This window comes from Papio anubis, chromosome 6, assembly GCF_008728515.1.
Source record: "Papio anubis isolate 15944 chromosome 6, Panubis1.0, whole genome shotgun sequence".
Taxonomy (NCBI): domain Eukaryota; kingdom Metazoa; phylum Chordata; class Mammalia; order Primates; family Cercopithecidae; genus Papio; species Papio anubis.
The window spans coordinates 142046602-142060624 of NC_044981.1; the positions used below are offsets into that span (position 1 = coordinate 142046602).

Genomic DNA, 14023 nt, shown 5'->3' on the forward strand with positions numbered 1-14023 from the left:
CTACCATCAGAGTGAACAGACAACCTACAGAATGGAAGAAAATTTTTGCAATCTACTCATCTGACAAAGGGCTAATATCCAGAACCTACAAAGAACTCAAACAAATTTACAAGAAAAAAACAAACAACCCCATCAAAAAGTGGGCAAAGGATATGAACAGACAGTTCTCAAAAGAAGATATTCATACAGCCAACAGACACTTGAAAAAATGCTCATTGTCACTGGCCATCAGAGAAATGCAAATCAAAACCACAATGAGATACCATCTCACACCAGTTAGAATGGCAATCATTAAAAAGTCAGGAAACAACAGGTGCTGGAGAGGATATGGAGAAATAGGAACACTTTTACACTGTTGGTGGGATTTTAAACTAGTTCAACCATTATGGAAAACAGTATGGCGATTCCTCAAGGATCTAGAACTAGAAGTACCATATGTCCCAGCCATCCCATTACTGGGTATATACCCATAGGATTGTAAATCATGCTGCTATAAAAACACATGTACATGTATGTTTATTGCAGCATTATTCACAATAACAAAGACTTGGAATCAACCCAAATGTCCATCAGTGACAGACTGGATTAAGAAAATGTGGCACATATACACCATGGAATACTATGCAGCCATAAAAAAGGATGTGTTTGTGTCCTTTGTATGGACATGGATGCAGCTGGAAACCATCATTCTTAGCAAACTATCACAAGAACAGAAAACCAAACACCGCATGTTCTTACTCATAGGTGGGAACTGAACAATGAGATTACTTGGACTCGGGTAGGGGATCATCATACACCAGGGCCTATCATGGGGAGTGGGGAGAGGGGAGAGATTGCATTGGGAGTTATACCTGATGTAAACAACGAGTTGATGGGTGCTGACGAGTTGATGGGTGCAGCACACCAACATGGCATAAGTATACATATGTAAGAAACCTGCACGTTATGCACATGTACCCTAGAACTTAAAGTATAATAATAAAAAAAAATTTAAAAAAAAAAGACAAAAGAGAAATACCAGCTGTTTTAACTCTTATTCATTCCTCTGAAAGAGGACAAACATGTAGAAGATTACCATTAAAACTGTGTTCTCTTTAGAATCTTGGTATCTTGGGGCACTTTCCACAAGTCTTCACCTCAGTTATTTATTACTTTGTTTTGTTTTTGAGACAGAGTTTTGCTCTTTCACCCAGGCTGGAGTGCCATGGTGGGATCTTGTCTCACTGCAACCTCTGCCTCCTGGGTTCAGGCGATTCTCCTGCCTCAGCCTCCTGAGTAGCTGGGATTACAGGCGCATGTCATGACACCTAGTTAATTTTTGTATTTTTAGTAGAGTCGGGGTTTCACCATGTTGGCCAGGCTGGTCTCAAACTCCTGATCTCAGGTCATCCAACTGCCCCAGCCTCCCAAAATGCTGGGATTACAGGCATGAGCCACCGCGCCCTGCCTATTCATTACTTTGATGCTCTTAAAAATAGAGTCTAAGGGTTTCTGGTTCCTTTTTATGGAACATAGTGTTGGGGAAAAATCTCGTCTCCAGCAATGAGCATTAGGTGATTCTACATAATTACTCATAATTATAAAAAGTCTTGTCATATAACAGTCTTCTTTTTAAAAAAGGAATATGGTGATTTCTAATTTACCTTTGGTTACATTTAAGTTTATTTTGCTCTGGTAATTTAATTCTACTGTCCCCTTTCTTTAAATTTTAGTGCTCCCAATCTTTAGGTTTTTCCTGTGTGAGATACCATCGAGAGTATAAAATGAAGTATGTTCTTCCTGTTGCTTTCTCTTTTCTGATTATGACCAATAGTAATCTACTCAATCATTGAAAGGAGAAACCTTTTCCTTGACTTCTTCCTTTTGTCCCCTGAATTATACCTGTCCTCTTAGTCACCAAGTCTTACAGATGCTATTCCTAAGTCTGTCTCTAATTTGTTCTTTCTCATTCATATCCTCTACCACTACTTTAAGTATTCATCACTTAGCAACTGGACAATTATCTAACGTGTTTATTTTTGGAAAACCAGAAATTATAAATAAGCAAAATAAAGAGCTAAAATTTACCTATAATTTCATCCTTCATGTATTATCACTTCTTATTTTTAACCAAAATCAATGTAAACCATACTATTTTATTGGACATTTCACTCAATACAATATTATACAGATGCTCTTCAACTTACAATGAAGTTACATCCTAATAAATTTATCATAAGTTGAAAATGCATTTAACACACCTAACCTATTGAATATCATAGCTTAATCTAGCCTAGCTTAAACGTTCTCAGAATACTTATGTTATCCTGTAGCTGGGCAAAATCTAACACAAAACTATTTTATAATAAAGTGTAATTTATTGAATACTATACTGAAAGTGAAAAACAGAATGGTTGTATGGGTACTCAAAGCATGGAGCTGTCCTAGTTCTGGAGTCAGTTATTGTTGTGATGATATCTTAGTTTCTTCAGGCTGCTAAAGCAAAATACTTGAGAATATTTCTAATGAATAATCATTAGGAAATTATTTCTTACAGTTCTGGAGGCAGGGAACACCAAGATCAAGGCACCAGCAGATTCAGTGTCTTGTAAGGAATTGCTCTCTACTTCAAAGATGGTGCCTTCTTACTACATCCTTACATGGCGAAATAGAGGGAAGGACAGCTCCCTTCAGCCTCTTTTATAAATAAGGGCACTAATTCCTTTCATGAGGACAGAGCCCTCATGACTTACTCACTTCCCAAAGGCAAAACTTCTGAGTAATATCTCTTTGGTTATGTATTGGATTTTAACATAAGAAATTTTCAGGGATACCAACATTTAGACCATAGCAGATGACAAAGCCCAAGGAGAAAGCAGAATCAATACCCAAGTATCCTTGAATGGTCTGCCTTAGTTTTCTCTCAGGAGAAAACCCACGTGTTCTTCTTAGTATATAAATATTATAAATTTTGGTTTCATACTCTATTTGTGTCATATTCCTACCCCAGGAAATAGATATGAGTAAAGGGAGAAGGCCCATAATTTAAAACCCTCTATAGAAATTCCAGATCTGTCATTTAAAATTTAAAAATTCACTTTAGAGGAAAGAATATTCTGTAGTTTACTTTCTGGATAGTAACATCCTAGAGTTAATTTGTTTTAAAGTTAGGGATTGTTTTGTGACATGAATTAATTTCCTTGAGTTAATGGAATTTTCAGTGGGTTGACAGTGAGGCTGTTGGTCATACTGAGATAAATAGCCACTTTAGTAATTATGTAGTTCAGCTACACTTACAATTGGTTAGAAAGATGTACTGAGATAAGAGTCATAGGTTCAATTACCACATATAGATCGATTTTTAGCATCGTTACATGAGTATAGCCTATCCCTCAAAATACCTAAAAATATATGTTGCTATTTAAGGGTTGCTGGGCAAAATGAATAAATAGGCATCAGTAGAAATCTAGAACCTTCTGGGAGTACTTTAGTAAATGTCATTTTTACCTATGCAATATAGAATTAGTTCATCTGTAAGCCTCTAATATACTGATCTAATAAAATTATGTTTGAATATCAGTATTGTCAGAAAATAGTGTGGCTTGCTATGTATGCAATTAGTCGTGTGACTCAAGTATCAAATTATTTTGTATGTAGTTCTTTCACAGATGTAATGAATTTTCTGTATTTCTGACCTAATCTCAGGCACAGGATTCAAAGACTTACTTAGCAATATGCTGTGTCTTTTCCCATTAACTAAAGCACTTTACTTAAATACATAGCGTGTAGCAAACATGGTTGTGCTGAAGTAAAAATAATTACATTATTACATTATGTTTAGAGTTGTAAAAGTGTCTTTCTGTATAATCTTTGTTACTAATGTATATCTTGCATCTAAAATTATTATTAAACTAAGAATGATTATATCTGAACTTCATGAAGACATTGTTCTTTCTGCAAAATTTATAATCTCAAGAGACAGTATTAAGTGATTTATAAAGAAAGAAGTTTATACACATAGAATTTAAATGCTCTCACCTGATGCCTATTTAATTTGTTAATTCATAGAAGAAAGACTTTTGAAAGATTTTTATAAGTATGGCAAAATTTGTGTCTACACATGAAGATGGAACCAGTCTAAGCAACTATAAACATAAATAGTTTATAATACTGATGTCTTTTCTGACCTGTGACGATTGGATTCTTATACTTTTAATACTCATTTAGCTTTGAAATCATCATATGAATATAGTTCAATGAATAAAATCATTTCATTTTTGTCCTAAGCCATTAGAATATTATGAGATAGAACTTGTCAGCTACAATTGCTGAAAAGCATATGTTATTCCTCTTTGATTTTGGACTTTTCACCCATTGAACACTAATTTTTCTTCAAGAATTATGTACTTAAAATGTACTTATATGTGAAATAGGGTTCGTTTAGTTAATGTAGGTTAGAGTTAATATGCTGGATATAATTAAGGGACAATTTTACATAGTGAGTAAAGTGTACTTCTTATTTAAAGCATAACATTGACTGTACAAATTTATTTATTTTCAACAACAACAAAAAACTCAAACCCACAACAAACTCTGGGTTGCTTATTAATTATATTGTACCTGTTTATATCCATTTCAAGGGCATTAGATGCAAGCCTAGTGGCATTATCAAACCAGCCTAGAAAATAACCATTTTATCACTTCCAAGCCAGCTAGGTCAAGCCTTCTTTTGATATTGGTTGCCTTGAATAGATACCATCAGTTGCAAAGCATGTAAAACATATAATATGTCCTGATTTTGAATAAGCTATGCATTGATCCTAGCCTTAGAACCCACTAATATATTTTTTAGTTATGCATAAAGAACAAAGGTATTATAGCATAATTAGTGATACTTTCAGATTTGAAATCATTTAGCAAATTCTGAAATAATTCTTAGAGGATCTAAAGATAACAGATGATCCTTTTTCAGTTTTATGTTGAATAGGTTCTCAGCTAAGCTATTAAAGTTTAATTTGCATCAGAAACAGTGTTATGAATACTAAAACAGTATGCATTTGAATTGAACTCCCTTAGAGTGTATCTGTGAAGTTCAGATGACTTTTATATACTAGTTCTATGATTTAAGGATGCATTGTCACATATTATTCTGACCTTTAATATCCTAATTATTCTCTTGTTTATTACAGCCTTAGTAGAATTACTTGAAAAATTTGTGCTTCATCTCACTGAAAGCCCGTCTGAATGCTACTTCCCTTCAGTGGAGTATACAGGTACATTTTTAACATTTTGAAGTTTGAAAAAGACTCAGTACATAACAAGATAATTAATGGAGATGTGTAATGATATTACAGATATGCAGTTTTCTCATCCTAACAGACTCTTACTTGGTGCCATGTACATTCCAGATATCATTAAGCCTCTCTTCTTTGTAAATGTCTGGGTTTCCTTGTAACTGTGGGATTCTTTCTTGAGCTTTTTTTTTTCTCTCTCTATCCACTAAAAGTTGTTTTGCCTTAAGCAATGTCTTCTACTCTTCTGATTCTATCCATTATTCTCTAGTGGTCTCCTCTGCTTATACCATTTACCTATCTCTCATATATTGATGATTTCAAAATTTACATCGTTCACTCAAAGATCTACTATAGGCTTTATTCTTGTATTTCCAGCAGCCTAATAAGAAACATCACCTGGATAATTCCACAGAATCCCTCAAACTCAGTATGTCTAACAAAAGATATATGCATTTGTCTGGGTCAGTGTGATAGGCATGCTAGCCTGTGTCCCGCAGCAGATACTGAGAGGGCCCAGTCTCAACCCTGGCTTCTTGTGCTGCAATCTTAACTGTACAGGGACTTACTGAGTGACATGTACCCCTCTGAGCTGAGACATGTCTCTCCAACTTCTATCCCATAGCAGATCCCTAAGATACTAGTATCAGCTCTAATCTCTTCTACAGCAGTTGGGGAGCTGTCTTTTCAGTGCAGGGACCTGCTAGGAGATGTGTGCGCATCTGAGCCGGCATGATAGGCACATGAGGCTCCATCTCACAGCAGATCTTGAGGAGCCTAGTATCAGCTCTGGCCCCTCCTGTTGTGACTGAGGAACTACCCAACTTGTACAGAGACCTGCTGGCTTACACATCCCTGTCTGAGCCAACGAGTTAGCCTATCAGCCTCCTTTCCACAGGAGATACCCAGGGGCCTAGTCTCATCTCCAGTCTTCCTTATACAGAGACCTGCTGGGAAGTGCACCCATCTGAGATTTATAGTCATCTGGACTCTGATTTCTGGCCAGAGTTCCTGCATAGCTCCAGTGTTCTCTTTGGATCTTCCCCATGTCTTTCTGGGCTGGAAAGCTATGTCAACCTCAGTCCTTGCAAGACATGCAGCAAGCCTGGGCTTAGAGTGTTCTCTAGATGGGTACAATAGTCACAGGCTCAGGGAACTCTACAGACAGTTTGCTTAGAATCCCTGGAAGGCCCTCTAGAAAGATAGGCACAAATAAAGCTAGACTGCAAAGACTAAAATATATACATAATTCTGCAGCATGTAGATATCATCGCATGTCCGTAAGTATTAAGAACGTTCATGGAAATATCACCTCACCAAATGGACAAAATAAGATGCCAAAGACCAACCATAAAACGATGGAGATGTGTGATCTCACAAAGATTTCTAAATTGTTTTAAGGCAGTTCAACATACTTAAAGAAAACACTAAGATCAATTCAGAAACTTATCAGAGAAATTTAATAGAGAGATTGAAATCATTCTTAAAAATTAAGCAGAAATCCTGGAACTGAAAAATAGAATGATTGAAATGAAAAAAAATGTAATAAAGAGCATCAACAGCAGAATTGATCACACAGTAGAAAAAATATCAGTGAGCTTGAAGATAATTTGAAAATACATAGTCTGAGGAGAAAAAAGGATGAAAAGGAATAAAGAAAGCTTATAGGATTTATAATGACATCAAAAGAACAAATATTTGAGTTATTGTGATTAAAGAGAGAACTGAGAAAGACAAGGGCTAGAAAGTTTATTCCAGGAAACAATAACGGAAATATTTCCAAACCTGGAAAAATATACAAATGACTAGATACAGGAAGGTGGAAGGTCAAAGGTCAACAATTAGATTCCACTCAAATAAGAATTCCCCAATACATATTATAATCAAACTCTCAAAAGTCAAAGACAAAGAGAAGATCCTGAAAACAGAGAAAATAAGCAAATAATATACTAGGGAGTTCCAATATGCCTAACAGCAGATACTTTACAGGACAAGAATGAGTAGGACAATATACTCAAAATGTTGGAAAAAAAATAAAAAATAAAATCATGTAAACCAAGAATATCATATCCAGGAAAGCTATGTTAAGAAATGAAGGAGAATAAGACTTTCCCAGACAAACAAAGTTGAGGGAATTTATCACTTTCAGACCTACATACAAGAAGTGCTAAAGGGAGTTTTAAAATGGAAAGAAAAGGATGCTATCATGATTATTGCACTAATATTTAGTCATGGTATGTTAAACCACTTATATCTTTACTAAGAAGACTAAAAGACAAACTATTAAAAAATAATAACTACAACAATTTTTTAAGCAATAGGCAATATAAATATAAATTGTGACGTCAAAAATTCAAAATAGTGGTAGAAAGGAATTAATGTATATAGTTTTTGTTTGTTTTTGCAATCAAGTTATTATCTTTTTAAAATAATATCATTATAACTATAGTAAGGCTTTGTAAGCCTTATGGGAAACAGAAACAAAAAAAAAACCCTATAATAGGTACCCTAAAAAAATACTAGCAGAAAAAAATAAATGCAAAAGAAGGTAGTAAGAAAGGATAAAGGAAGAGAGGAATCACACAGTAACTAGTACACAAGTAATAAAATGGTTATTATTAATAATAACATTGAATGTGAATGGACTGAATTTTTCTATTGAAAGATACAAAATGGCTGAATAGCAAAATAGGACCTAACTATATGCTTCCTACAAGAAACTCACTCCACTTATCAAGACTCACATAGATTGAAAATGAAGTAATGGAAAAAGATATTTTATGCTAGTGCAGCCATAAAAGGATAGGAGTAACTATACTTATATCAGATGAAATAGACTTTAAGGCAAAGACTATAAAAAGAGACCAAAAAGGTCATTATATAATGATAAAGGGATCAATTCAGTGAGAGGATATAACAGTAATAAATATACATGCATCTAACACTGGAGCACCCAGATTCATAAAACAAATATTACTAGAATTTACATGAGAGATTAACTGCAATACAGTTGTAGAGGACTTCTCTCCACTTTGGCCATGGATAGATCATCCAGGCAAAAACTATAGAATCATTTCAATAGATACTGAAAAAGCATTTGATACAGTTCAACATCATTTATGATTAAAAAAAAGAAAAAAACTATCAACAAATTGGGCATAGAAGGAACATACCTTAACACAGTAAAGCTCATATGTGGTAAACTCACAGCTAACATCATACTGAGAGGGGAAAAATAGAAAGCTTTTACATTAAGATCTGTAACAAGAGAAATCATCATAATAACCTTGTCAGTTGGTATCTCTACTTGGAGTCTGGTTCTTTTTCAAAGGTGCTCTTTACACTGCTCTCAGAGTGATCTTTGACATGTAAATCTACCCAATCATTCCTCTGCCATTTCTCACCATTGACCACAGCATAAAGTCTCAGCTTATTATCATGGTACCCATGATCTTACATCATCCTGCCCCTTCCTTTTTTCTAGCATCATACTTTCTTTCCATGCAGAACACTAAACTCTTTACATCACTCCCAACTACCCTCTGTCCCAGACACACATGTTCATTATTCAACAAATTATCCTGTATTAGGTACTGACACTGTGACAGAAGAAGTCTTCCCCTTATGGAGTTTACTTTCTAGTGGGAAGAGAGAAAATAAGTAGAATATTCAGTAAGTTAAAAGGTGTAATGATAAATGAGGAAATACACAACAGAAAAAGTAGCTGGGAAGTTTTAGGAGTGAAGATTACAGTATTAAATAGTTTTCATATAAAGTTTTATTGATGATGTGTTTTTGTTTTGTTTTGTTTAACCACAGTTCAGCAGGGGAAGTACAGGCAAGATATATGGGTATGTTCAGGGCAAGAGAGTGCTAACAAATGGTCATGAAGGAGACTAATATGGCTGGAAAGGAGTAAAGGAGAGGAATTGGTGGTGTTAAAAGTCAGATAGGAGAGCATGATACAGGATCTTGAAAGTCGTTGCAGGGTTTTGAACACAGGCATGACATGCTGGTTTACATTTTATAAGAGCTTTGTGGCTGTGGTTTTGAGAAAAGACCGAAGGAAGACAAATGACTGAAGCAGGGAAATGAGTTAAGAAGCTATTGAAAAACAGCACTGGCTGAGATAAGGATGTCAGTAATGGAGATCGTGAAAAGTTTTTGGATTCTGGATATATTTTAAAGATAGTGCCAACATAATTGGGTAACAGATTGAATGTGGGGTATGAGAGAAAGAAAGGAGTCAAGGAGGAGTCTAAGCTATTTTTCTGAGTTACTAGGAGGATGGGATGATTGTACACTGAGATAAAAAAGAATAGGAGAGGAATGGGAGATTAAGCGCTGGCTTTTTTATTGTTTTAGATACTTGTTGGGCATTCAAGTAAATATGCTTTATACATTCTGCACATGTGACTCGAGTTTAGAGGAAAAGTGTGGGCTACACATACAAATTACTAAGCCATCAGCTTGGTATATAAAGCCAATACATCTCATTGTAATTTCTTTCTCATATTCTGACTTAGTATCTAATTCTTCACATTCCTGTAAATTTCTTTAGGTTTTTGTGTGTGTGTGTGTTTTACCTATCATTTCATTCTCTGCACCTGGAACAATAATGTCAATAAATGTCAACAATAATGTCAATAATGTCAATAAATGTCATTCTCTGCACCTGGAACAAAAAGGAAAGAATGGATAAAAGAATGATGGAGGAAGGCTTTATAAAGTGTGTCAATGAGTATCTTAATAGGCAATAGAGTAAACCATTTAAGATTTCTGAGCAGAAACTTTAATTGATTCACCTGTACCTTACAAAGATTATTTTATAATAGTAACTGTGTAAAGGAAAAAACGGAGTATAGAAATGAAGTTTTCCACGGATGAATATCCAATACTTAAGGGGCAGTGAATAAAGAGACAGTGAAGAAAATAGAGTTAGCATATACTACTGATAACAGATCATCTTTCCTGTAAGGGTGATGTGACTTCTTCTTTTGCTGAAGAAACCATCATTCTTCAGCATTGAATAAATAACTTGAATAAATAACTTGAATGTGTTATTTATTCAATAAATAACTTTATTCAATAAATAAATAAATAAATAATAATAAATAAATAAATAATAAATAAATAAATAATAATAAATAAATAAATATAACTTTATTCAATAAATAACTTGAATAAATAACTTGAATGTGTTATTTATTCAAGTTAGACATATCTTTCTAGCCTTATTACCATTAACTGCCCAAACACATTCTGCGCATTTGCCTCACTAAATTTTTGCTCCTGTTGTTCCTTCTAGATGAATGCTTCCCTCTCCATGACATCCACATGATAATGCCCGACTCACCTGTAAAGTTTCAGCTAGAATGTAACCTCTCCTCTTATTCCTAAGCAGGATTCTCTCTTCTCTGCTCCTACTGCATTCACTTTAAACTACCATTTTGATAGTTTTATTATATTATATATGGCTAGATTAAATTGTTACATTAGGTATCAAACTCCTTTGTATCTTCAATATGACATTTAATTATATATATACACACACACACACACACACATGCACACACACATACTGTATTCACATCTATATTCAAAGAAATGTATTATAGTTCTGGAACAAATTTAAATATCTAACAATTCACATATTTAGATATATGTGACTATATAGATGAACCTATACTTATTTACACATAATGACATCTAGTGCAAATCTGGGAAAGGGGTAAAAGAGATCTAAGATAATGAAAAAAAAAGAAATGAGAAGAAAATACAAGATACTATTAAACAAAAGTTAAGGTAAGTGAAAGGAATTGATATCTATTGATCACCGCTTTTAAATTAGGTATTATGTTGAGGCACTTGATAAACCTCGTGCCATTCAACCCTCTCTGAACTAGACATAATCATCATATTTAAAATGAGGAAATTGAGGCATAGATGAAAGAAAACAAATTGGGAAGAGATTTTAAAGGAAAGTATTTGTGAAGAAAATTATAATCTTAGGAATGAACGTAAAAATTTATTCGAAAAACATGCAACTATTAATGGTTAAGTTGGGGAGTAATAGGAAATGAATAAGAAGTATGATAATCATGGAAATTTGCATGACCACAGTGGGCATTTCTTTAGACTTAAGTATAATAATCTCCAATTTGTGTAGCTCTCTTTTGCACATTGTTTTATTGGACCATATTTTCTGTAGAAAATCTAAAATTAAAATAATATTATATATATTATCTAAATATTCAGCACAACTGAATGCTCAGTGTGCATGCTTTACTGCCCTCTGTTATATTTCTAAATTATGCCGAGTGAGATCTCAGATGTCGGCTTTGTTGAATGTATTAGCGAGGCAAATAAACCCTGAATGCGGATTTAAATTCCTTAAAGGTTCCAGCTGAAGCTATTCACCAGTCTGATAGTAAAGCCAAAAAATGAAGTGACTTTCTGTTGACTGATTGTTTAATATTCATTATTGTGATATACTGAGCTTGTTGCTATTACATTGTTTTCTTCCCAAGGCTTTAGGTATTCTCATCCTTTATCATGTATTTTTTGGCTGGTGGAACAATTTTTTTTATTGTAAAATTTCACTCTATTTGCTTTAAATTAAAAATTGTTTTGATATAAAATGTTTTAAATCAAATACTGGGTAGATGTATTCAATTTTTTTTAGGTTTCTGGAAATGAGAAATTGATTATCTTTTAAAAAATGACAGCCTTCTAAACCCTAAGGTAGTTAAAATTAGAATAACACAATCATCCATCTGTTGTTAGCTCCCTCAGGATTTCAGTCCATTATAAAATTTGCAAATCTGGAAAAATCAAATTAGTTTGACTGTTTATCCCTTTAAAGAAAGAGGAAAGAACAAACAGATAAACTTCTGCACATTTGCAGTTTGTAAATTCATGCAGGTATCTTTCCATATCTTAACAGACATTTCCTTTTTGTTGGTTCAATTCCTTGGAACAAGTTGAGAATTTTTTTCTAGTGTAGTTGCTTCTTTGAAATGATAAATTAAATGGCCCTTTCAGGGTAATGTGTATTTTTATTTCTTTTCTCTTCGTGATGCTAATCAAAAGTTAGAAAAAAATCAACATTTTTCTTGTTTCACCATTTGATTATTAAAATATAGTTTTAAATTTAATTAAATACCCTTAAACACCTTTTATAGTTTCTTTGAAAAGCAAAGATGCTCTCTTCTATCTTATATTTCTGAAACGTTTGTGAGTAAAGCACAGTGTGTGATAATTGCAAAGAGATATTTAATATGCACCTTTCCTCAGGAAGGAAAAATAGGGCATATACCTAAAATTAGGAATTAAACAAATTGCAGCATATAGTAAGGTAGAAAATAAAAGAAACTGACAGTTTTTCAACTGACTACTTGCTTTCAGGCAATATGCTTTTTAATATGCTATTTGAATTTGGTAATTGTCAAGAGGGGTTTTATCTTAAGGGCCACAGGTGTCCAGTGGAAAATGACATCTGTGTCAAATTGGTGCCATCATGGAAAATAAGAGGAGGAAGTGTTAATAGAGAGCAGGAGTAGTACTTGTGCTGCCTCCTGGGTTATTAGAATGGAAAGAAACAAGAGAAGAGGGGAAAAGTCTTCCAGGCAGGGGTAATTGCATAATCAAGACAGGGAAATGCTTTTTTTCCCAAATAACCCTGACTACATCAATTAGGAGGCTGAGACATGTACAGTAGACTGGTCACAAGGTACTGAATTCTGTGGTAGTAAGAATTGAATAAAATGCATGGATACAATTACATATTACAAAAGAAGCAACAGAACTTACAGACTGACTTTGGGAAAGGAATCAGGGAGGAAGAAATGTAGTCCATTGATTTCTTTGGGTAGTAAGAGTTTTCTTACATTAGGACAGATAAGGGAGGGCATTAGGAGAGTCAGTAAGCAGCCAACCAGTAACTACCTCTCCATCCATGGGAGAAATTCTTTACTCTTCTGAAAGTTTATTTTTTTTCCACACTATTAGGTGCCAGGCAGGATAGATTTGATTTCTTCTACTGCTGCTGTATGTGCTAGCTTTGCAAACCAAAAATAGAACAGAATGCATTACCACACTGAGTGGTCTCAGTTCATGTTACATAAATTTTGTCAACTCATTTTATTTTGAAACTATTGCATTTATAATTAAAAGTATTGGTTATTTTGAATAATTTAATTATTAACTCTAGCTTAGATTGAATTAAGCATTGTTAGTAAGTGGGTAAGAATGATGCTATACATGTCATTGGGTGGTTGACTCTTCAACAACTTATTTCATTATGCTTTTCACAGTGACTTCAGGGAGTGGGAGCTATCTCTTCTATGTGTTACTTGATTTTAATATACAGAAAATATTTTTAAGTCTATGTCTGTTTTCTTCTCCATCTTGCTTCTAGTTTGATATTTAAAGTACAATTTCTTTTGTTGCTATTCATTGGATGTTGGTTCATTCATTTACTCATTCATTCATTCATTTATTAAGTATGTATTATGTATCCTATGCACTGTTTTTCCTACATCAATTAATTACTCGTTACCAGCCATGCGTATGGATCAAAATTCTCTGAAGACGTCCATTTTTTAAATTATTTCATTTTACTTATTCATTTTTCCCCATCAATTTTGTTTTATTTTTGAGATTTCAATTCCTGCCTTATAAGTTAATGTAGTCCAGAGTTTTATATAATAAAAGTTTCTTCCACCTAACTTTTGTTGTCTGAGATGTATTTA

At 33.8% G+C, this 14023-nt stretch overlaps 1 protein-coding gene across 8 annotated transcripts in view; it reads left to right on the top strand.

The window, feature by feature from the left end:
- The window catches only part of TBC1D32 (TBC1 domain family member 32), a 225932-nt gene that overhangs the window by 174273 nt on the left and 37636 nt on the right, over nucleotides 1–14023 (top strand). For all 8 annotated transcript variants that reach the window (XM_017958365.2, XM_017958364.3, XM_017958362.2 and 5 more), the window contains one exon: nucleotides 5169–5252. In XM_017958365.2, coding sequence (XP_017813854.2) covers nucleotides 5169–5252 — 84 coding nt within the window. The remainder of the gene's footprint in view (nucleotides 1–5168; nucleotides 5253–14023) is intronic.